The sequence below is a fragment of the Epargyreus clarus genome, unplaced genomic scaffold (assembly GCF_041222505.1).
Source record: "Epargyreus clarus isolate Ecla_fem2 unplaced genomic scaffold, WU_Ecla_fem_2.2 ptg000029l, whole genome shotgun sequence".
Classification (NCBI taxonomy): domain Eukaryota; kingdom Metazoa; phylum Arthropoda; class Insecta; order Lepidoptera; family Hesperiidae; genus Epargyreus; species Epargyreus clarus.
The window spans coordinates 5271505-5295446 of NW_027332235.1; the positions used below are offsets into that span (position 1 = coordinate 5271505).

At 36.0% G+C, this 23942-nt stretch overlaps 1 protein-coding gene across 1 annotated transcript in view; it reads left to right on the top strand.

Annotated features, from left to right (window-relative positions):
* LOC140754214 (uncharacterized) overlaps positions 1 to 23942 on the top strand; it is a 152781-nt gene that overhangs the window by 26358 nt on the left and 102481 nt on the right. The window contains exons 8-10 of the mRNA XM_073089160.1: positions 2284 to 4942; positions 19508 to 19639; positions 21124 to 21621. Coding sequence (XP_072945261.1) covers positions 2284 to 4942; positions 19508 to 19639; positions 21124 to 21621 — 3289 coding nt within the window. The remainder of the gene's footprint in view (positions 1 to 2283; positions 4943 to 19507; positions 19640 to 21123; positions 21622 to 23942) is intronic.

Genomic DNA, 23942 nt, shown 5'->3' on the forward strand with positions numbered 1-23942 from the left:
CTCGAAGATGCTCTTTAGAAGAACCTCTAAACATTCGGTTTTAATTGGAGAGCGACATCTCAATTATGACACACGGCGTGACACCACCTTTGAACTCTTGATTGCTATCTTTCGTACCTACGGTCTTTTTGTGGCCTCAGAATCGAGGTTGACAGTAATGAGCACCTGTGGCTTTTAAACTTTATCTTATATATCGGTGAAAATATTTATTTTTTGAAGAAAAGTCCGAAATGCTAAAAGTCGTTTAGAATATGCCTTAAGTCCGCTTTACTTTTTAGCATCTCAATGAAGGAAGTTAACATGAGCAAATCATTGTTGATACGGTCATTCCATTCCATTCATTAGTTGCATTCGTTTCAAAAGAATAATAATTTTAAATTATATTAGGTAGGTATACGTATAAAATATACCTATGAGTCGATGTAAGAAATATTCAAAGCAAATTGTGTAAAAACATTTTTTCTTTGAAATACTATTTAAAAGGAACAATACAGGTCGTTTTATCTAAAGAGAATTCTACGTCTCTCTGCTTAACAGGGAAGATGCAAAACAAAAACTGTCAATGCGAGAGCCTCATTAAAATCTTCCGTGCCTTTGATTTTGTCTAGAAGCGGTCAGGTACAAGTTTGTACGACACAGGAAAAAGACTGTCGTGCTCAACGTCCTTTGATGCCGGGCAAAGACCCGTTACAGTAATACAAAATTTTAATGGAGTCAAAACAACACAGATTATGTTATAAATTTTATATTTATTAGTATGTTAAAAATTAAAAAATGTTAGTATTATACGCTTTTTTGCGTACACTTAATAAATCACAATGAAATTGAATTTACAGGTCTACTAGAAATATCAATGCTTTAGCCACAGTACCGCCTAGCGCTAACGTTATTGCCTCATGCAGTAATCAATCGAAACAAAACCAAAATAATGTATCTAACGCAATTAGTGAATTAACTGTACGCCATCAGCTACAATCTTCAGTAAAGGTTCCTCCGAATTTTAAGACGGAACTGGATAGAGCATGTACTTCTTTAAATGACACTAACCATTATCTTGAAATGTCGTCTTCAACAAGTAACTCGCCTAAAGATTTTATACCACATGATTCATACAACTCACCGACAACGAGTCAGTTATCTGAAGATAGTAAAGATTCAAAACGCCCTGAAAGCTACAAATCATGGTCAAATTTCAATTTTATTGAGATATTGAACAACAGTCTCGGGCGTGTATTTAAAAGATCAGAAGAAAACACAGTGGTAGATGATACTGTTCATTATGAAAATTTGCCACAGAGAATTAGTCGTTCTAGTTCGAATAAAGCTCCAGAAATTGAATATGAATCGGTTTCACTTGACTCGCGATTTAGTTGGAAGAGGAGACCAAAACCTTTACCGAAACCTTTGGTTCCAACCGGTGAAACTGAAAATCATAACGACGATGACAATAAAGATATAGAAAGTCCATTAGAAAGTTCGTATTCTAAACGTGTAGTATGTGATTCTAACATTTATTACACTGTACCGAAAACGCCGCCACATAATTTAAGTCCAAATAATACGGAATTATATAGTTCTATGACCTCCAAAAGCAGTACGGCACCAACAAACGTTAAAGACAGATTTCTTGTTGAATACGAATATGTAGAAAGCGCCATTAATCCAAATAAAACCATTACAAGAAAAATCTCCGTTATGCACGAAAGACCAAAAAGCACTCATTTTAGAGGTGATCCTGGATGTGTTAATGAAATGCCTGAGAGCGACTATACTTATGACCTTAATCCTAAATGTGTGACTGGTAACATTTTTCCATTTATAAAAAAAAGACGTAGTGTCGAGAGATTGCCATGTTTTTGTCATGAAAATCCTAAATATGAAGTTAGTAATATGGAAACTTTAAAGTCTAACGATCTGTTTTATAGCTGTGAAAACTTTTCGGACCAATCAAAAGGTATTTACACTTCAATTAATAGCAACAAAAGTGAAGTTGTTACTGATGAAATAGACGTTGAAAATATGACATTATCTGTATTTAAATCTAACGATGGAAAAACACACAGAAAAAGTGAAAATGATTCTAAAGTGAAAAGTATTATTAGAAAAAAGGCATGTCAGTTATCACAACTATTTTCTGATTGGAGTTAGGTCTAAATCGTAATAAAACTTGTGATTACAATTTAGCTTTAGGTGGCGGTAGAAGTTAAGACAAATTACTAACATTTTTTTATGTACCAGTTATTTGCAAGGTATTTTATTTTTGTTGCTTTATGTGTTTTGCAGGAAAGCCCCAGAGACCCAGAAAAATACTAACGAAAGTGAAAGCTTTTTATCTCCATCCTCATCTTTACTAACAAAAAATCCTTCTCAAAGTTTTGTCAAAAAGCTTGCTTCAAAGTGCTTGGGCCTTAAAGCAAAATTTAATTCTGCTCCTAATATTTCTAACAGTTCTGGGTTAGAGTCCAATGTCGATGTTAAATCAAAATTAACCGACCATAAAAGTAGTACAAATACCTTACTTATAGGAAATAGTAAATTTTTCAAAATGTTGTCGAAGAAGGAGGAATCTGGCGAAATAGTTTGTACTGATGAGTTTGATACCATTTCATTAGACAGACAGACGCTTAACAGAGACTCAACTGTAAACAGAAGTAATAGGAGCTGCCCTGGATTTAAAACATCACTACCAAACATTTCGGAAAATAACGAACTTAGTGATTCACGCGAATCTATTGCAGAACAAATGGTGATAACAGATCTCGACTGTGATATAAATAAGTATGATATAAAACCCGTAGAAGCTGTAAATAATGATTCAAAATTAAGTATTTTTGAACCACGTAAGAACAATAATCGGACATCGGTGACATCAGATCTATCTTATGATTCAGCTAATTTCGTTAATGAGTGTTACGAATCGTATGAGTTCACGTCACCCAATTCCATACCCAAATTAGGAGACAAACAAGATTTTAAACCTGTATTACATATTCCTAAACCTCCGCCAAGATCTAATCCGTTACCTCCTCAAGATGAAACCAGTAATTCTATATATGAAAATGTAGTTATAAATAAAAACAGTAATAGGCGTCCGACCCCTGCACAAAGAACACATATTCCGGTAAAAGTATCTATAGACGACGATGACAAGACTGCAACATATGAAAATATTTCAATTAAGCGAGAAAAAAGGTGCCCAACGCCGCCAAAAAGAAACATTATACCTTCGCAAGTTAAATCTTCAAATTCTTCGCCCAGTATGAGTAGATCGTCCACATTGTCTTCTGATTCAATGATAGATGAAACAAATTTAGAAGACATTTTACTTTCCGAAAAATCCAAATCGTTCCGCCTCGGCAAAAAAACTATTATGTCCACAGGCACAAGTAAATCTAGCATTCATAGAACTGAATCAAATGATTCAGATCTGACGGACGTAAGCGCTATAGAAAATGTCGATTGTAGTTATGATCCCGACGCTAAATCAATGTATCTCTCTATGACAGGTACATTACCTTCGAAAACGCTTGACAGTCCTGATAAAAAGAAAGTTCTTTTTAGACACAAAACATTTACTAATATAGAAGTAGATAAAAAATATAACGTGAAAAATTTACCACTGTGGAATAACTCATTTGTAAAGGATACGCTGGCCAATTATCATATCAGAGGAACAGGACATTGTATCTACAAAGCACCAACTGTGCAGGAATTTATTTACATTTTCAATAGGGAGACATTATATAGCGATGTTCCTCCTTTTTCCAAGGTACCAAACAATAAAAGAGATAGCTACTTTGAGACCGCGATATGTTTTTGCAAGCCCATACCTCCAAAGCATCACAAGAGTGCTGAAGATTTACTAAATATTCATCCCCAAGAAGCAGAGGAAAAGGTTATGATTGATATGGATGCTTTGAAAGACGATATAGAAATGTTTTCTTCTTCTTTCCGTTGCTTCTGTGACGAAGGGAAATGTGCATTGCACGCAAACAAACGAGAGTCCTCTAATAACTTGGTTGTGAAATTTTCTGTCATAAAGAGAAGCATGTCAACACCAGATATAACGCTTGATATTTCGCCTTCTTCGACAACACATAAAACGGGATTGAGTAAAATTAAGTCAGTTCCATCTAATTTGGAAGAACCCTACGCTGTTGTCAATATACTTAAAGAGGCAGATGGTAATACTCGTGCAAATGATGACGCTACCGATGCGTATGTCGCAATGTCCCCACATTCTACCATTTCATCTACCGAACGACCATATTCCATTAAAGATATATCTGAAGTAATATCTTTAACTAGTTCAACATCGGCAGGCACTAACCCTACTCGTGCTTCTGATTCGCATATAGCGCTACGGAAGTCGAGCTCCTCGGAACACTCTGGTCAATGGTCTTTAAAATCGTGCTATTCGAACGTAACGATCGTATCGGATTTATCATTCCAATCTTGTATAGAGGAGTCCTCCGAGGAAACCTCGGACGACATGTCGCACTCGGACGAAGAGTCCTCGGACGCGGAAACTATTAAGTCCGACGTCAGCACGTCAAAACGGCCTTGGGTTCCAAGCGGTTCCTTCAGATTCGGGAATAAGAATTTGAAGGAAGCGAGTACTGTGATAGAGGAATCCGTGGAGGATAGTGACGCTCCCAATTCGAACAAGTTCGAGAGTGGGATCAGCGTGGAGGGTTCGGAAACGTATTCGTCCGAGTGCGAGGACGACAGTGGTGTTCCGGGGGCGGGCGCGGATGTGTCGCTTGGTGCTTCGCTTGAGCGGGGTTCGGGGTTGGTCGGGGGTGTTTGCAGCGGGTCGGGGCGGCGGCGGTGGGACGAGGCGGAGGGCACCAGCGAGGGCGACGCGCTGAGTGTCTCCAGCGCTGCGTCCAGTTGTGCGCCGCTACACTTGGCACACCATCTCGAGTACAGCAAAGTGTCGGTGAGTTTAATGTTTGTATTTTTTTTGTATTCAATCTACTGCTACATCTGCATATTGCTGCTTCAATTCAAAACTACCATAAATCAAAATAGCACTTTTTTACGGAAGAGCTTATTAAAAAAAGGTTGCCTTTATAAAATTAATGTATAACACAGATTAGTTTTCGAGATGTGGCACTTTTGTACAAAAGAGACGTGTTTTCAGCTCGTTTGTCGACGCGCAACTAACAATATGACGGTTTAGATTATATTTCGCCCGATGAAAACGAAAATTCAAAAGTAACGGTTGCGTAGTTTTATATCTCAGAATGCAAAACAATGGGAGTCTTTTTCAATTATAAAAATATAAAGGCTTACGATTGCATTTTTGCGATAAAAACATTTTTGTTTTTTTTTTATTTGTGGTACTTTTGAATTTAAGCAGCTATATATCTATACTACACTACACTTACATCTGTCATTATAATTACAACTTGTAGTACTGTTGGTTTGAAGGCTGTGGTAAGGCGCTATACTTACGTGAAGAGTTCTATATATTAGTCCTCTGTGCTGCCAGTGCTACTGTGATTTACGCAAAATTCCTGTTCTACATGAATTTATTAGTGATGGTTAAAAAATGGTAAAAAGTGGTAATGGCTGTGGTACCTCCTCTTATCTCTTAAATCCTACTATTAATCTCACGATACAATACGTTATTTATTCGATTTAACTCACGTGTCTATTTAAGTATCACATAATTCTAGGCGACTCAAAGGGGGAAAACAATTATTGAGCTGATGACATAGATGCCGTTTATTCAATTACCTGTTTATATTATTAATGCTCTCTTGACGGAAGAACAAAGTCCGCTTTTATTGCAATATTAGCTTATATAACAGTTACTTTAATTTATGAACGATTTGTCTATGAAAGATCGAAAATCATATTTAACTCATTATTGTTGCTGGGCACGGGTCTACTCTCAGATTGTGAAGGATTAGGCCATAGTCCACCGTGCTGGACAAGTGCGTATTGGTAGACGTCACATACATTTGAAAACATATTTTTTAAGATTTTTCAGCTATGCAGGTTTATTCACGATGTTTTGATTAACCGTTAAAGCGAATAAAAAATCAGATGTGCCTGGGATGTGAACCTCGGGTCCGTCGATCAAGAAGCCGAGTTTCTTAACTACTAGGCTATCACTGTTTTTAACTTCTTTCAAATGTTGATCTTTGGTTGTCATAAAATTGGATAGATTGATTAATAACAACGGGCGTCAGTCCATGATTTAAAAACACGTAAGTAAAAACAAATTGTATATAATGTGAAATTAGGCTAATCGAATGTAATTTATTTGATGCGAAGTTAATTTAGAGACACACCCATTACCTGTTGCTGTCACGCGATGGTAGGCGTTGAGTTATTAAAAATGTATTAGTTAACGCAGTCACGGAATATAACGTGACTGATAAGTTGTATGAACCGCTAATGTAAATTACGTAGTACGTGACAACACGGCGCTGAAAATGTACTTCCTGAAACAACTTCATGTAACTGTTTATAAGGCAGTATTAGTATAGAGGTTTATACGTACTTTTGCATCGGATGATTTATATGTAAGGGACCATCTTAGTCTTCAGAAGTGACAATGCATCTGAGGATTGATTTCAGTTATAACTTCTGTTCTACATGGAAATAGTTATAAATATCTTTGAGGCGGTATCTACTTACTCTCAGTTGGAAAACTTACTCGTTTACTACTTCAGTCATACTAAAAGCTATTGCGTCCATTATAAAGGGCATAGGGATAATTTTCTGTCGATGATTTCAACAAAAACTTACCTTACCTAAATAAAAGTATGGAAATACAAATAATATATTTGAAATTAGGCTAATCAAATGTAATTTATTTGATGCGAAGTTAATTTAGAGACACACCCATTACCTGTTGCTGTCACGCGATGGTAGGCGTTGAGTTATTAAAAATGTATTAGTTAACGCAGTCACGGAATATAACGTGACGGATAAGTTGTATGAACCGCTAATGTAAATTACGTAGTACGTGACAACACGGCGCTGAAAATGTACTTCCTGAAACAACGTTATGTCACTGTTTGATAGTATTAGTATAGCGACATATACGTGTAGGTATTATTTTGTTGGCGACTTATGTATAAGGCGATTGTCTTAGTCTTCAGAGGCAGCGTTTGAGTAATCGACTTCAGGATTGCCTCCTGTTCTACATGGAAATAGTTACAGATGTCCATGGGCGGCGGTAATCACTTACTATCAGGTGGACTGCATGCTCATTTGATACTTCAATCTTAAAAAAAAAACAAATATGTCCGTTGTAAAAGGGGATAGACATAAATTTCACTATTTAACAATTGTATCTGAATTCAAAAAGTGAATATATATGACGTTTCGAGAGATAGAGCCCCATGACAGCCTGATAATTGAATCTTAAAAAAAAATGTCCGTTGTAAAAGGGGATAGGTATGAATTTTACTATTTAACGATTGTATTTGAATCCAAAAATATGACGGTTCAAGAGATAGAGCCCGACATGACAGACTGACAGACGGGCAGCCAGCGGAGTCTTAGTAATAGGGCTCCATTATTACCCTTTGAGTACGAAACTCTAGAGTGCTGTAATGAATGAAAGCAATATAAATGTCCACAACTAGCGTCGACATAAATTGATTAAATCGTCGTGAGAAATGAATAATCATGGAGTTATTAAACGTTCCCATATGGCTCATAACAGTTGAGCTCCAACCGCAATTTACGTCATTATTTATGGCTATTTGTGTTTATTTATGTTTCTTTGCAATTAATTGTTGTTATTTGAAGTACGTGTACTCTGTATGCCAAATGGGGCCCCTTTATATCGGAAATAGGCGTGGCGGTGGTTCAAATAATGTGAAATAATGTGTTGATGTGGTACGGGAGACATACTTTTCAGAGGTGTTCCAGCTTAGTCCTCAGGGGCAGCGGGGCATCTGTGGCCGACCTCAGGTAGAAATATCTAATCCTATCTGGGGTCGATTACAGGGCGGCAGTAAGCACTTACCATCAGGTGGACTGCATGCTCGTCTGCTACTCCTATATTATATAAAAAATGTTATCTACAATCTATTTGTCAAAAGAGATCAATGGGCAAAACAGGTCATAATGACAATTATGATTATATTAATACGTACGGTTAAATAATAAATAATTGGCCAAATACAAGTCGAACTCACACTTACATAGAGGGTTGTAATACCAAAATTTTCTGAGAATGAATTATGTTAGTATGGCAAATGTAGTAGTAAATACATTATATATTCACATTCACATACCGCCGAACATAGATCTTCCTCGTTCTCGAAGTCGGTTAAAAATTTAACTTGTCTTCCTATCCCGGTTCAATCGGAAATATCGGAGAAGCCGAATAATACCCCCATATGAAATGGGGACCACCTCATAAGAAACTGATAATAACTTTTTTTGTATAATAATTGGTTGTTATAGCATCAAAACACTGAGTGATAATTTCAAGTGTCTATCTATTATGGGTCAATAGTCCTGTGACTGATGGACAGACAGCAAAGCATAATATTCATCAGTTATTATCGTTTGGGCGCGAAACCCAAAAAAAAAAATGCAGGAGGTCGACTAAATTGCGAAGTTCGATTAGTCCCGTTAATGACTATCGGATTAACCTAAATAAATGAGTATTTCCTAAAGTCTTATCTGTAAAGTCCTGTAAAACTGCCTCAGAAAGAGTGCCAAGTGCATTTCAACCGGTGGTGTGACGTATCGCGTTTTATACCCCTTCAGCGGAGGTTCACCGGCACTTTCACAAACTGTCTTAATTGCTATACTCCTTTCTTTAGTCGTTCTTTTGTCTTGGTGCTAGGAAGTAAGAACTTATGTTAGAATAAGTTCTGTGCTACACTTCTTACCTTTTATGTAAGTTTGGATTCAGTTGGTAGAACCCTTTGTGGTTCGTCTCCGGAGGCATTATCACCACCTATTTTTGCCTCATAACGGCAGTGTAGAGCATTGCTGTGTTCTTCTTTCTTGGTTCGTGGTAAAGATATCCGAGGCGGTCCAACTTGGTTCTAAGAGGTAGCAACGCATCTGTGACCAACCTCAGGTAGGAATTTAATTTTATCTGGGGCTATGGACGGAGAGGCCATTTGCCGTCAGCATGTTTGTTTGCTACTCCAATGTTATAAAAAATATAATTATCAGAAGAGATTCGCAGTAGGGATTTAGAGCGTTTTTTCATTAAAGCAAATATTTGAATTACTAGTACCAGTAGTAGGTATTATCAATAAAACACAAATTGACCTGCTTATTGTCTTAATCGTTTATTTATTTTAACTATTGTAATATTTATCAATGGACTGTATTTAAATTAGCGATCTAACTAAACACTAACCACAAGTTATCAAACATATGGCTGCCTGATAGAATGAGTCAATAATACAATTTAAAATATTAAATGATAAAATAAGTAGCCAATAAGACAGAGTAATTCACGATGATGGATCGTTGGTAGCAAGCATATGGTACATTACGAGACTACGTTTTTAAGCGTCTTGGCGTATGCTTAAGGTGACCAAATATCGCCCTTTGGGAGAGGACAATCTTGCTGTTAGTTGGGGTAATCGGGACTCGGGATAAAACAAATTACAGAATGAGTATTTTTTTGAATTGATAACATGTACAATGTTACCAATTCAAAAATTCATTACCTTGAAGTGTATAATGGCAAAGTGTATGATAATAGCAATTAAAAAAACAAATTAGCTTGTAGTTTTAATCATACGAATTTACCTCAACGGCTGATATTATTTCAACTAACCTTTAATCTTGTTCATGCGTACAAATCATTCAAATCAGCTTAATTCCTATTGAAAAACTACATACAATATTTTTAAATGTCGATCAATAAAACTTGCAGTCGTAGATATTAATTTATGTAAGTACATGCTTATGACGTTGTTTGTAGGCACTTAAAATGTGAATCTTTTCTTTTTAATAAAAAATATTAAAACAATAATAACTAATAAGTTGTTTTTAGTATGCTTAATGCCAATGAGTTTGTTTTCTACACCAATCTGCAAGCGTCCCGATTCGACGAGAAAATAAATGGTTACGTTACGTATGCTAAGAAATTAGGCGGTCAGTCGCTCCGTCGCGTACGATCAAGGCATGCGCTCGCTCGATCGTCTCTATTGTTTTCCTTATCGATAACGTGAATTATAAGCTTAATAATCGATATTTGTTAATAGTGAAGTTGAAATAATAATACGCTAATAATGCCGAGTCGAGAAATACGCGCGCGCGAAATGTGTCGTGGTAATCGGGTGTGCTAGTGATAATGTTAATTATTAAATTATTAATAGTGTTGTAGGAATTTTTCGAAATATTGTAGTGAGTGAAAATGTGTCTGTGTGTGTCATAGTGTCAGTGAAACGTTTTGGAGATGTGTGTCATAATCCTTTGTAAGTTATTTTTAGTATTTCTATTTTTTATTTACATGTCAAAAATTTGTTTTATTGACGGACTTAAAATTAGAAATGATGATGAGTCTACATAGATTTTTGTACTAAATTTACAAACCGACGTAGTTGCATTAGTCGTGTCTCTTTAAATAGCGTGTTTTGTAAAACGTAAAAACCGGCAGTTGTGAGTCAAACCACGCACACTACGGGTTCCGTAATATTAACCGCAACATGTACATGAATCGTATTTTTAATTGGTAAAAATAAGTTTGTTTTCATAGTATTTCAGACAGTATTTTGCAAGACGGTTACCGCTAAACTTTAAAAAATAGGTAGGTAACCGAAATGATATAGGCATTTCACACTCTTCTTTTTTAAATTGTTAAAATTATTGTATAGTAGTTGGAGTTAATAGACCCTTTCTAATTCTTTCTATCTATTATCAAATATGCTATCAGCAAAATAGATCAGATGACTTGACATGACAAAATTATAAGCGTTTTAGTTTTTTGTTTTCGCGACTGAACCCAAAAACGTAGCATTCTATTAAAACTCATGTCAAGGGCTCGGCGTGGCCCAATTTTGTCTGTCGTAATTTCGATGTTACATCCAATAAATTTCAAAGATTATTAGAGGAGCCCAATCAGACGATGGAGTCTGAGTGTGAGATAATTTATAGGCGTGAGAACTATTTTTAATTAAAGGTGATGTAAGTTACGATTTTAGTTACGAAAATCATGCATTTACTCGATATGTAGTAATTATTATAGATCTTCAATAAAGCCCTAACATCAGTCCTTAACACTAAACAAAGCGCTTTCTATTCGTACTATGTCGTGGGTGCCAAGGACATGCAAACGTAGGTACACAAATATCTAAGGCCCAGAATAGTAATTGAAATTTGCAATTTAGATGTCTGCCTGACCAGACATCGAACCCAGAAACCTCTATAGGAACAGTGTGGTGAGTGGCGATAGGAGCACCACGTGACGCGTGTAATTAAAAAAAAAACAATCTATTACGCGAATCCAGTTTACGAAAATGCAGGTTTTGATACGTTTTTGGAGTTTATTTTCGTAATTTTCTCAAAAACCGTTCTCTGAAGGTAGTTCAAAATAAATATGAATCAATAAATACGACGTTAAAAGTACATCAAATAACAATTTCAGTATATAAACCGCTCACAGATCATTGGTCCCAGATAGTGCCGAACTGTTCCGACCCACGGAAATAGGACTTCATGGAGTGTTGGCGACACGCCAGCGCTTCGGATCTCTGGTACGTGTTTACGGCAAAACAATGCTAAACGTGAATTATGTATTTCGGGATGTTACGTTGCCTAGGAATGTGTGGATAGACACTTTTGTACGCGGAAAAGTTGCTAGAAATGCGATAAGAATGAGTCTTTCTTAATCCATGACGTAAAATTCTCTGTAGTTCTCTTCTAAGCTCTTGGTTTTTACTTGTTGTGTGTGTCTAAACCAGTTTAGTTAAGATTACATTAGGATTCTTATTAGAAAGGGAGTTACATGGGACAACTTCTTTGTTTGAAAATTTTTGGATATGATTGGAAAACTGAATAGGATTCTTCACGAAACTAATCATGACTCCCTATTCACAATTTTCTTTTTCTAGTGCTCATCAATAAATTATTCTTTTATTCATGTTTGCTTTTGATTTACAATTAATTAATTTTAATATGATGATACATCTTTCTTATTATTGATAGGAAACTCCTTAGTAAAGTTGCCTTCTTATTTCGAAACTATTCAGGCCACATGAACAACATCACGTCTTTCCTGTTTAATTTTATAACAGAACTCCATTTTTCCAGCATTCAATTACCATAGATATGGTTTATTGCATCACATCGACATGTGGCCGAAACAGATGTGTGAATTTGGTCCTACTTACTGGTGTTTACGTTGTCGATAACAGAAGCGGTAGGGATGGCGATTTCTTCCGAAAAAGATCTATTCTTGAATCGATTCGAATCGAATGTGATAAATCGATTCACAAAAAACACGATCTTCGATCTATTCAGGGGCGAAGCGAAAAAAGGTCAGGACGAAACAATTACTGAAATACGTATCCATCAGTAAAAGACGTCTATAACACATTTGTAATGTTCAATCAACTTCAAAAAAATCGAATTGCTGAATCCCCTACTGGAGATCGATTAAAATAAACGATTCTTTTGGTCCCAAAATCGATTCCTCGATTAATCGATCTCAGATCGCCATTCCTAAGATGCGGGCGTTTTGGTCCATTATGTGGGTCAGTGGATTTGGAATATCTAATGATGGGGCTATTCATCATGCTCAGAATTCCGATAGCAACCTTGTTCTGTTGAAACTATCCAGAAACAAGATTTAGTTTTATTAGTAAAACGAGGTTTTAATTCAGAGGAGTGTTGGTGTAGCGCCGTCAAAATATATGAATGATTCGAAAAATTCGGTAAATGCAATTCGAAGAATTATGTACGTCGTGTATCGTTGTCTTCAACTCGTTACTGTCCCACTGCTGAAAATGGGTCCCCACTCAAAGCGAGAGTGGCTTAGGCCATAGTTCATTACGCTACCCAAATGTATATTGTAGTAGACTTCACACATTTTGATAACTTTTCCTCGCGATGTTTTCCTTCAGAGTTTAAGTAATTCACTTCTTATTGATAAACACTGATATAATGATTCATTACAAGTGTATTATGTATATCCGTGTTAATTATGAGTGTAATATTACCTATTGTTAGAAAACTCTTCATATTCATTTTACCAACTGAAACCAAACGCTACGTAGAAAATTATTTGATATATTTTTCTAAATTCATTCGTAATCTCGTCATCATCATTCGTAACTAAAGAAATCATAGCGTGTATCCTCCATACGGGTACGTCTGTCTCGTTTATCTCTTATTGAATAAAGTATATAATCTATATAATAGATCAGTTTAAATGATACCCTCTTCGAATTCAATAATCCCCATCGGTCACGGTTAATAAACGACCATTCCCCATTTACACAAATCAATGGTGTTAGCAGCATGTTGGCGCCGTATTAATGTGTCTGTCAGTACCGTGACGGGCTGCGCAGGCGCATCTAATTTATATCAAGCCCTTTGATGTACTTTGTTCTCCAAAATGTTGACGTGTTCGGCGAAATTGGTGCCTTTGAAACTACCCAGCTCTGTAGTAATTGTGATTTTATGGGATATTAATTAACTACTGTTTGGATTGTTTTATTTCAATGTAGCGTTTTACTTTCTAATTGTATACTATGGTTTCTATTTAAATTGACTGTATATTTCAGTGGAACCTCTCTGAAGTACTACTCAAAATTAATGTGGTATAATTACTAGTTTTACGCAGATAAGGATTTTTTATCTTCTTTAAACGTTATTAGGATTCTCCATCGTTAATGCCATTCACACGCAACAAAGACGAATATACAATCATCCAGACCCAGAACAGATATGAAATTAATCATTTAGATTGTCATTAGTAGAAAATTGTTCATGTGTAATATATGTACGAGGTTCCGAGGAGTCCGAGGTTCAAATCCCAGACACGCTTTAAAAAAAAGTTTTCAAAGGTAGTGAAGTCTACAAATTCGCACTTGGAGTGATGGACTATGGCCTAATTCTTCTCATTCTGAGAGGAGTGGGACGGTAATGGGTTGACGATGAATACGAGTACATGTGCACAAATTTGCTGCATTGAAACTTTAAGAGAAATTCTTTTTTATTGTATTTATAATTGCAATAACATTTGTCCTTTGTCAACACGTGGTACACACTCCTCCAATTCTATAAATATCAACAATAAACATGAAGCATGTGTTACAGTGTGTATAATTATATTTGCGATGATCGAAGGCGGATACAGGATAATTACTGCATGGAATGAGGGAGTTATTATTGGCATATTAACTTTGTATTGGTTAATACAGTAATTTTTATATAGAAGTTGCAAACGGGCGTGCAGTCCGCCTCATGGTAAGTGGTTACTGCCGCCCATGGACATCTGTAATTAATCCCAGATAAGATTAGATTCCTACTTCGCTTCGACCACAGACGCGTTGCTATCCTTAAGGACTAAGTTGGAACGCCTCGGATAAGTATGTGTCCGACCGCTCTTTGGTGTGGTATATATAAAGTAAGGGAGACGTACTTATCCAATGTTTTTTTTTAATATAATGAAAAGTTATATGAATGTGCAGTCCATTTCGTGGTGAATAGCTACTGTCCACGGAGCTCTGTAATCAACCCCAGAAAACATTAGATTCCTATCTGAAGATAGCCACGGATGCATTTCTACCCTTAAGTACTAAGTTGGAACGCCTCGAACCTATTTCCCTCCCTTACAATATCGTGTATGTACAATTGTACATATATCTGCAAGATGGTTGAGGGCGGATGCAGGATAATGACTGTATGTTATGGGCGAGTTATTCTTGGCACATTGTTTAAGTTTGTATTGGAAATGCAGTACTGTTTCTGCTTAGTATTCATATTCGGGCCGTCAATCATTGAGTGATTACGGTGGATATTTTATATGGTTGCCACCCGTATTATAGTATTGCTGTATATTTTAGTTAGAAAATTGTACATATTCTTTTTTTATAATATAGGAGTAGCAGACGAGCATACAGTGCACCTGATGATAAGTGGCTACTACCGCCCATGGACATCTGTAATCAACCCCAGATAGGATTAGATATTCCTACTTGAGGTCGGCCACAGATGCGCCGTTACCCCTGCCGACTAAGCTGGAATGCCACGAAAAAGTCTGTCTCCCTTACCACACCCTTCAAACCGGAACATAGCAGCGCCTAACACTAATGTTATTAGGTAGAAATAGGTGTGTAAATATAGTGGGTAGAGGAAATATAAAGTACGAAACGTATTTTCGTAGGTAATTCAGACGTCGTGGGGTGCTCTCACGAAATCGCTTTATGAGATGAGAGGTTTCCGATATTTAGAAATACGTCAAAATATTCTCGGTGAAAAAATTAGGTCTTCAGAGAAATACGGGCACAATATTTTTTTCCTAAAGGAATATATTTTTGCAAAGGACTTTTTTTCGAAAAATAAATAGGTGGCAACCCTAATCGTTTACCGTTCGGAACATTGTTGGGCGCAACTTCCCGTGTAGACATGTTGACGCCTAGGATATGGAACTCACAATAGGTTGGTTATATTGTAGGTACCTGCAGGTTCCTAGCAGGCAGGCCATGTTTGTTATACTATGGGTGGGTTGCATCATGTAACTTTAAGGTCTACAAAAGCGTGCATAATGCTATTCAAATTATTAATAAAAATTTAGAAACTGTAAGAGTTTGGTCTAGTCAGTATGGTATTGCTGTTAATCCTACAAAGTGCCAAGGAATTATAGTGGGTAGTTCGAGACTGTTGTCTAGAGTGGACTTGGTCAATCTGCCCTCAATTACATATGGAAATTCTATCATTCCCTTTTGCAACGCTGTAAAGAACCTAGGACTTTTTATAGACAGCAGCTTGACATGGCGTGTTCAAATCACTGAAATTAGTCGTAAGGTAAATTCAACATTGCAATCTCTGTATCGCCTTAAAAATTTCCTTCCTTACAAGACTGAAATTACACTAATACACAGTCTCGTTCTACCTGTTATTGATTACGCAGATGTATGCTATCAAGACTTAACAGATGATCTTCTTGACAAGCTAGAGCGCCTTCTTAATAATTGTATCCGTTTTATTTTTAATCTTCGCAAATATGATCATATATCCAATTATAGACGTCAGCTGAAATGGCTTACCATTCGTCAAAGGCGTAACTCTAGAATTCTCCTGGCTCTGTATTCTATTTTATACGATCCAGCATCTCCTTTGTATCTAAAGGGAAAGTTTCAGTTCCACACCTCGTCTCACGATAGTGGACTACGTTCCTCCAGAATTTTGAAAGTCAGTATTCCTTCACATAACAGTGGCTTTTTCCGATATTCTTTCAGAGTACAGGCAATACTGCTATGGAATGCCCTACCCGAAAACATCAGGCAAGCTCCAAGCAGGAGCACTTTCAAGAGATTGGTTCGTGAACATTACTTACGACCACCTTCTAGCATTTGAGTCTTTCGATCTTTTATACTTAGCATATTTTTAATTTGTTCTTATTTTGTATATATTTTATATATCAGGATTATTGTTTATATGTTTTTTATATATTTATTATTGTTACTAGTATGTATATATATATGTATATGTATGTGTATATATAATATATTACATTTTATTTTACTTTTGTGTAAATGCCTACCACATAATGTCGCCATCGCCCAGGGTTGACTGGCAGAGAATGCCATTAGGCATTAAGTCCTCCCTTGTTACCCTTAGTTTAAGGTGTTACAAAATTAAATAAATAAATAAAAGCCAAACAACCGTCAAATCTGTGGTTAAAAAAATAATTAGTTGCACCATTTTAGTTGACGTTGAAATGACGTCATAACTAACACTTAAAATTAACCGCTCGATTTCGATCGGTTAAAGTTACAGTATTTGTCAAGTTCCCTATCTGTCAACGTCGACTAAAAATTGTGGTGACAGCGACACAAATGACGTTAATGACAAAGAAATTGGTGTAAACAGAATTTTTACATCGTCAAAGTTACTGTTATATTTAACTTTAACGCTAACTTTAAACGGGCTTTCGATGCAACGTACCCTTAAATTTATAACCCTTTATGGTTCCACTCTAAATGTACCAGCGGCATACCTATTCTTGTATAATGACAGTAGTGTTTAGCGCTTTGCGTTCAGGATAGAAGCTTTGTATGAGGGTGATATTTATATAAGGCGTTCAAATTTAGTCATCGGAGGTAGCAATGCATCAGTGAACGATCTCGGGTCCCCGATCCTATACCAGGTTGATTACAGATATCCATGGACGGCATTTGTCACCAACAGTTAGAAGAACGTTCTATATTATACTCTTAAAAAGTCTTTGTATATATAGGTATACGCGTGAAGAATTGGCAATGAAGGCAATATTTGTAATGCTAAGCTTGCTTTTCGCTTTCACTAGGAAAACTACACTAGAAATCTACTGGAATAAATAAATACAAATTTTCCGTCTGCAATTTTGATAAAATCTGATATTCTTATTTATATGTCAGTTGAATAATAGTTGAATAATAAAACCTTTATAAAATACTTGAAAATAAATATTTTTTCGTATAAAATAATATTTCCTACTCTCTCCCGTACTAGTCAAATTACGCGGCGATCTTCATTATCTACAAGCTTCCTATAATCAATCAATAAGTAAAATCTTCATCAAATCCTCAAATCAAATATTGTACACACATACATCCATATTATGTAAATTCGGAATATCAAAAAAGGTGCAAAAAGAGCTCTCCTTCAAAGCCGGCGATGCATTGGCGACTCCTCTGGTGTTGCAAATGTCCATAGGCGACGTTGACTACCTTCCATCAGGTAGCACGTCTGCTTTAACGTCAGGTTCAAATATAAAAAAAAAAAAAAAACTGACCCACATGCAACAAACACCGGATGAAATTATACAACAAAAGGAACGAGAGCATAATAGGAATTTGTGCGTGCGTTTGATCGTCTAACGAGCTTTTATGTAGAAAATTGTCCATTCAGTGACCGGCTGCTACCAATTTGTGGCTCATCCGCGGCACGATATTGAGTTACTTGGACCACTTGGGGCTCGTGTGGCTCAAGTTAGAAGATTGAGCTTCGAAGATTTGCGATAGACATGAATAACTCACCAATTAGTGCTATTTTGTCTAATATAAGTAGCAAAGGAGTGCGTTATCCACCCGATTTTTATCAGTGATATCCTAAAATATTTTGACTGATTTCGTATAGAACAAGAGTTTTCTGAAATCGATAACATAATTACCTACTCTTGAAGAGTACTTAATTGAAATTCAATTAAACTATGCCGAATAAACATAAATAAAAAAAAACAAAATAAGAATAAACCAAAGTAGAAGTTTAAGGTACTCCAGGCCTATTAGGATTATAATAGAAATCCACGTGCGGGTGCGATCATTTACCATTAGGATTCAATGTCAGTTTAAGTTCCATTGTTCCTAAAATAACATACATAGGAGGCGAACATCTTAGTCCTCAGGAGTGGCAACGCATCTGTGATCGGCTTCAGGTACAACCCCTGTTCGACAAGGAGTTAGTTACAGCGTCCTCGATTACTACATCAAACTTACGTAATAAACATATCTTAGCTAAATTATCCTGTATCCAAACAACGCTCACCTTGGACCACATTTCACAGCTCCTCGCTGCCATAGGAATTCACAATTACGCAATTGCGAACACTTATCTCGCTTCCCCGCCGATAACGATCTCGTCTATATATAGCACGTATATTGCTAGGCTGGATAATGGTAATATCTTATAAACGAAGACTGATGGTGGTTATGAAGTCATATCCGAAAGAACCCATTCGAAGCTCCGTCTGTGACAATCAGTTTGTCTAATTAAGAAATATTCTACCATAATAAGAGGCGATTTATGTAATTAACGTTAAGTCCTATAGGTACTTTTAGCAGAGGTACTGTCATAATTCGTGATAGTGTTAACGAATACCATAGATTAGTTGCCTAATATATATCGAGAAACAAAATAAAAAATAACGACGACGACGTATATTGTTTGTTATTAAGATAATCAATTTTATCTAATGTTTGTGTACGTACTACAGTTCGGATATGATAATTTTGGTAATCAAAAATTGTCAAATTTCCTACTTTGGTATGGAAAATGCGTAGCGGGCGTAAATAGAGATGTAAATAATTAACTTTTATGGCTTTTGCAAGTCGCGCCCAAAAAAATAAAAAAGGAACCAAAAATCTATTACGGGTCTATTCGCATACATTATCTATGTTAACGTTACTCGTATTCTACAAGTCATCAGTCCACTTGCTCATTATTGTTACCCCAGTCGTCAGAACTGAATTAACACTGAATACAAAAAGACATACAACTAAATATTTTTACAATAGAATATCACATTAATTTTCAATATTATATAACTACATCTCAATATTTTTGTCCACAGCCCACGCCTCCCAAGAAGCCTCCTAGACGGAACCTCTCGGTGTCCCCCACTCATGCCAACTCCCCCTCCTCTGGGTACAGTTATGAATTGAGAGCACACGCGAGGAGTCAGGACGACTTGGATGAGATACAGGTATGACAAAGAACATTTGAATTTTCAGCCTAAGCTATTTCATACTGGTATGACTAAAAATATTCCAGTTTCTTATGTCTTCCATGATCAAGACCTTTAAATTCTCTGTATAACATATATGTATGACTAAAGAGTGTTCTTCCTATAGCTATGACATATAGGAAGGTGGTAGAACCAAAGATGGTTCGACCGAAATGTTACGAGTCTCAGGGTTATAGCGTTTTAAAAAAATGTCTCTCTCTACTCACAGGAATCTCTATCTAACATGGGCATAAAAGTTGTGAGATGATAGGGCGTACTGTAGCTATGGAAGAGCTAACCTTTCACCATTTCCAGATAGGATTAGCCCCTCGTATAGACGACCCGCGTGGCGGAGCAGTCACCATACCGGTCTGACGCGCAAAGGGTCCCGGGTTCGATTCCCGGGCAGACAGATATCTAAATGATGAATTTAGCTTACTGTTTCTGGGTCTGGGTGTTTGTGTATTTGTCTATGTGTGTGTCCATGGCACCCACGGCACAGGGAATCCTAGTGTGGGGCTGTGAGTGTAGAAAGCGTTTGTATGTCTAAAATTGTTAGGTGGAGATCTTTAAAAACGTTAAATGATGCGATGAATGCAGCAATTTCTGAGGAGAAAATTCAACATCGTTGAATCGTTGGGGTTGATTACAGATGTCCATGGGCGGCATGCTTGTATGCTACTCCTATATTATATCTTATTCAAAGTATCTAATTCAAGTAGCGAATAAAGAGAATTGAGATTAATGACTATTACGACTTAAACCTACTTGAATGTACAACGTTAAAAAGAACAGTTATCAATTCATGTAATAAATACCCAGTAGCGTAGTAGTAATAAAAAAGCAGCACTTAACTTGGTTCTTACTTGTTCATTAGAAGATGTAATTAGTTCCCACGCATCCTGTCGCTTATTGTTGGAGACAAAAGGCGTTAATTATAGCTCGTACTCAAGTTGCTTCCACACTTGATATAAGTTATAATGAGACACGCGACTGGTAATTTGTAGGAAGGTATTATTATGAAGATAGACATAGTTAGGGTTCAACACATGTTAGCGATGTGTCGTCACATCGTGCCGTGTTGCGACGTCGTAGGAAGTTGCGATGTCGCGTCGGGGAAATATGCGACGTGGGACGCAATACAACACGACACGATGTCACACCTTAAAAATTGGTAAAAATCTTTACCTGTTTATGTAACTGTTGTCGAGAGATTTGAACCGCCGGCAACAGTCACAGAAGTAGATTATTTAATTGTCTTCAAAAAGCGTCTGGTTTCATTATTACGATTACGTGGACCTGAATAAAGTAAACTAATAAATATATCTGCAGATATCATTGGTCTTAAGTTTTGTGCAAAAAATCAAACTTAATAGATATAACGACAAACGGTATAACCTAACGATTAAGCATCGTAATCCACTAACTTATCGATCGTCAAGTATTGTTTCCAATTGTTGCAGGGTGCTAAACACTACCTCAAACACGGTCGTTCCGTCGACCAATACGTGGACAGTAAGCTATCGTACTCAGAGTACGAGGAGAACCACAACTCCCCAAGAGTTCCCCCAGTACCCAACCCTCGGCCGAGTCTCGGTCTCAAGAACCGTTCACAGCCAGTCGCTATCACTGCGATGTACGAGAATGTCGTCATAAAAGAACAGAATCCTCGACGAAAACTCAAGAGGAACTTTGGACCTCAATACGAGAATTTTGAAACGAGAATGGCTGAGAATCGCAACAGAAAGTATTCGCATCAAGAGAAGTCGTCCCTAGAAAGTCTGTTGGACGACCAATCGATGAATAGCCCTAGTGACTGTGAACGATACTACGACGGGCCGAGGGTTCCCATACCCCTATCACCTACACACTATGAACAACCTCCCACACCGGATCATCCCCCTCCCTCAGCGAAGCAAGCCGAGAACAGCATACACGAAAGAATCAGACCTCTAAGTCAGGTTAGTCCGCCTGATTGACATTTGTAATGCTCGCATTGGGTTTTGTGATTGTAGTTGCATTTTTTATATTGAATACTACATAATATAAGCAAAGATTTTTCTTAGATTTGACGTATTTATTTATTGTTTTAGTTTGATACAGACATTTACTATTATTAGATTTTTTTCTTTGTCTTTCATATATCATATCATAAATCTTTGCTTATATTATGCGGTCGATTATAGAAAGAGTATTGTTAATTTAAAAGGGATATAAAAACATATTGTTTTTATAACGATTATGTTAGTATTTTAAGCTAAGTGCTCAATTTGTTTGTAAATAACACACGTCTTAAGCACTCCATTCTAACACAGACCATTCATAATAATGTTATGTAAATATTTTGTTAGTCACAGTTTAATTTTTAACTGGGTTCACATTCGTTAAACATTCCTTTTAAAATGATAAGAGCAGGGACATTTTATATTGTTCTTATCCTATGGTTGTTGCTCTGTTAATACAGTAATTGGTACATACCAATTATAAAACTACAATTATTTATTTCCACATTTCGATGTCTTAAGAAGTAATTGTGCTAAGTCCAAAACGTCAAAGGTTACAGGAAAATAAAAAACATAACTGATTTTACTTATTTTGACATGTTTTTTTTCTATATATTGCTGTTGTAATTAAAGTAATGTATTCTATGTATGACAAAAAATGGATTTACCACTTTTACTCTTTGAGCAAAAGATATGCATGAGCATGAGTTTCAAATCATATGCACGATATTTGAATGCACGATGCACGACAAGCACATTCCACATGCACCAATGAAACTGTTAGACAGTTTGAATTTGAGCCCTTTATCAAACCTATTAAGTTTTTAATATTCTTGACAGATGCATTGTTTAAGACATATTGTATTGCCAGTATGACAGATCGTGGATAAACTTGGAAAATAATATAAAAAATATTTAAAAAATGCCTCCCTTTTTGAAATTGGCAAATAAGCGAGACTATCATTATGCTAGTCACGTAAAAATGAAATTGAGGCAGATTATAGTACTCGATATATATAATACTCAAAGATATAACGCACCTGAGGCCTGTGCCCGTCTATTATAAGACTCCCTATCCCATTTAGGGTTGATTAATAAATGCTCATCAGAGAACCGAACGTTTACCATCAGCTGGAGTGCTTGCTCATTTGTTTCTTTATTTTAATTAAAAATAATAGAATAAATAAAAATATCACACCATTATTTACTTTTCTTGCCTATGTACATTTAGATACAGTAACCATGCGACACATATGCATAGCTTTGCATGTGCATCGTGCAATACAATGCATATTTCGTGCGTTTAATAAATTTGAGCTTTTCACATTTTATTTTGTATTTACAGTTTATTTTTTCAATAATTTCAGCTTATTATGGAAGTTGTCGAAGAGATACGAATTAGGAAAAAGTCACAGGGTGACATAGTGAACAGTTGATGTAGTATTAGTTGTTACCCGTATGTAATGAAAAGTATTCTGTTTTATTATGTGTAGATTATGTTAGTTGATATTATCATCTATCAGCCTAGTCTTATCTGTATGTATAGTCGAGAAAAAGGTTAATGTTATTACAACTTTTTATTTATTTTATACTAACTGTTCAATTCGAATATTTATTAAAAAAATAAAAATAGGAGAGCAACACAAATAATTCATAGGTATTTTAATAGCATAAAGATGTTTTTATTTTAATCAATACTCCGTTTTGTCAATTTGGGTATAGCGAGAAGAAATCTGCGAAATGTATGTATCTACTGACCATTAGTTTGTCGAATATATAAAGACTTATAAACAGTATGTTTTATTTTATTATAATTCCTGAATGAAGTATTATTTCTGTTTCTCGACCATAGATAAATATTATTTCTATTTCTCGACTATAGATGCAGATTGTCTTCCTTATTATGGTGCTTTTATCTTGTTCGAAAGCTATAAGTTTGTAAATAGATATATCCTTGCAAGATATTGTTTTAAGGTGCTACTGGATAGAGTATAGTTATTACAGCTTAGTTGTATGTCTTTTTAATTTAATATAAAACGCACACTATATTAAAGTGCGTGTACCATACAGTTACTAATCTATATTTAAGCGTTTCAAATAATCACAAGTTTTCTTATATGCGATATGTATCTACACAATACTATTTATATACGTACATATCGCATGTATTGTTAAGGTTTTGTTGACTAAATATTCGTATTATATTATCGTGATAATGCGTCAGTTATCGTTATGTGAACGTACACAAAGTTAGAATTGGTAAAAGATAAAAAGTAATT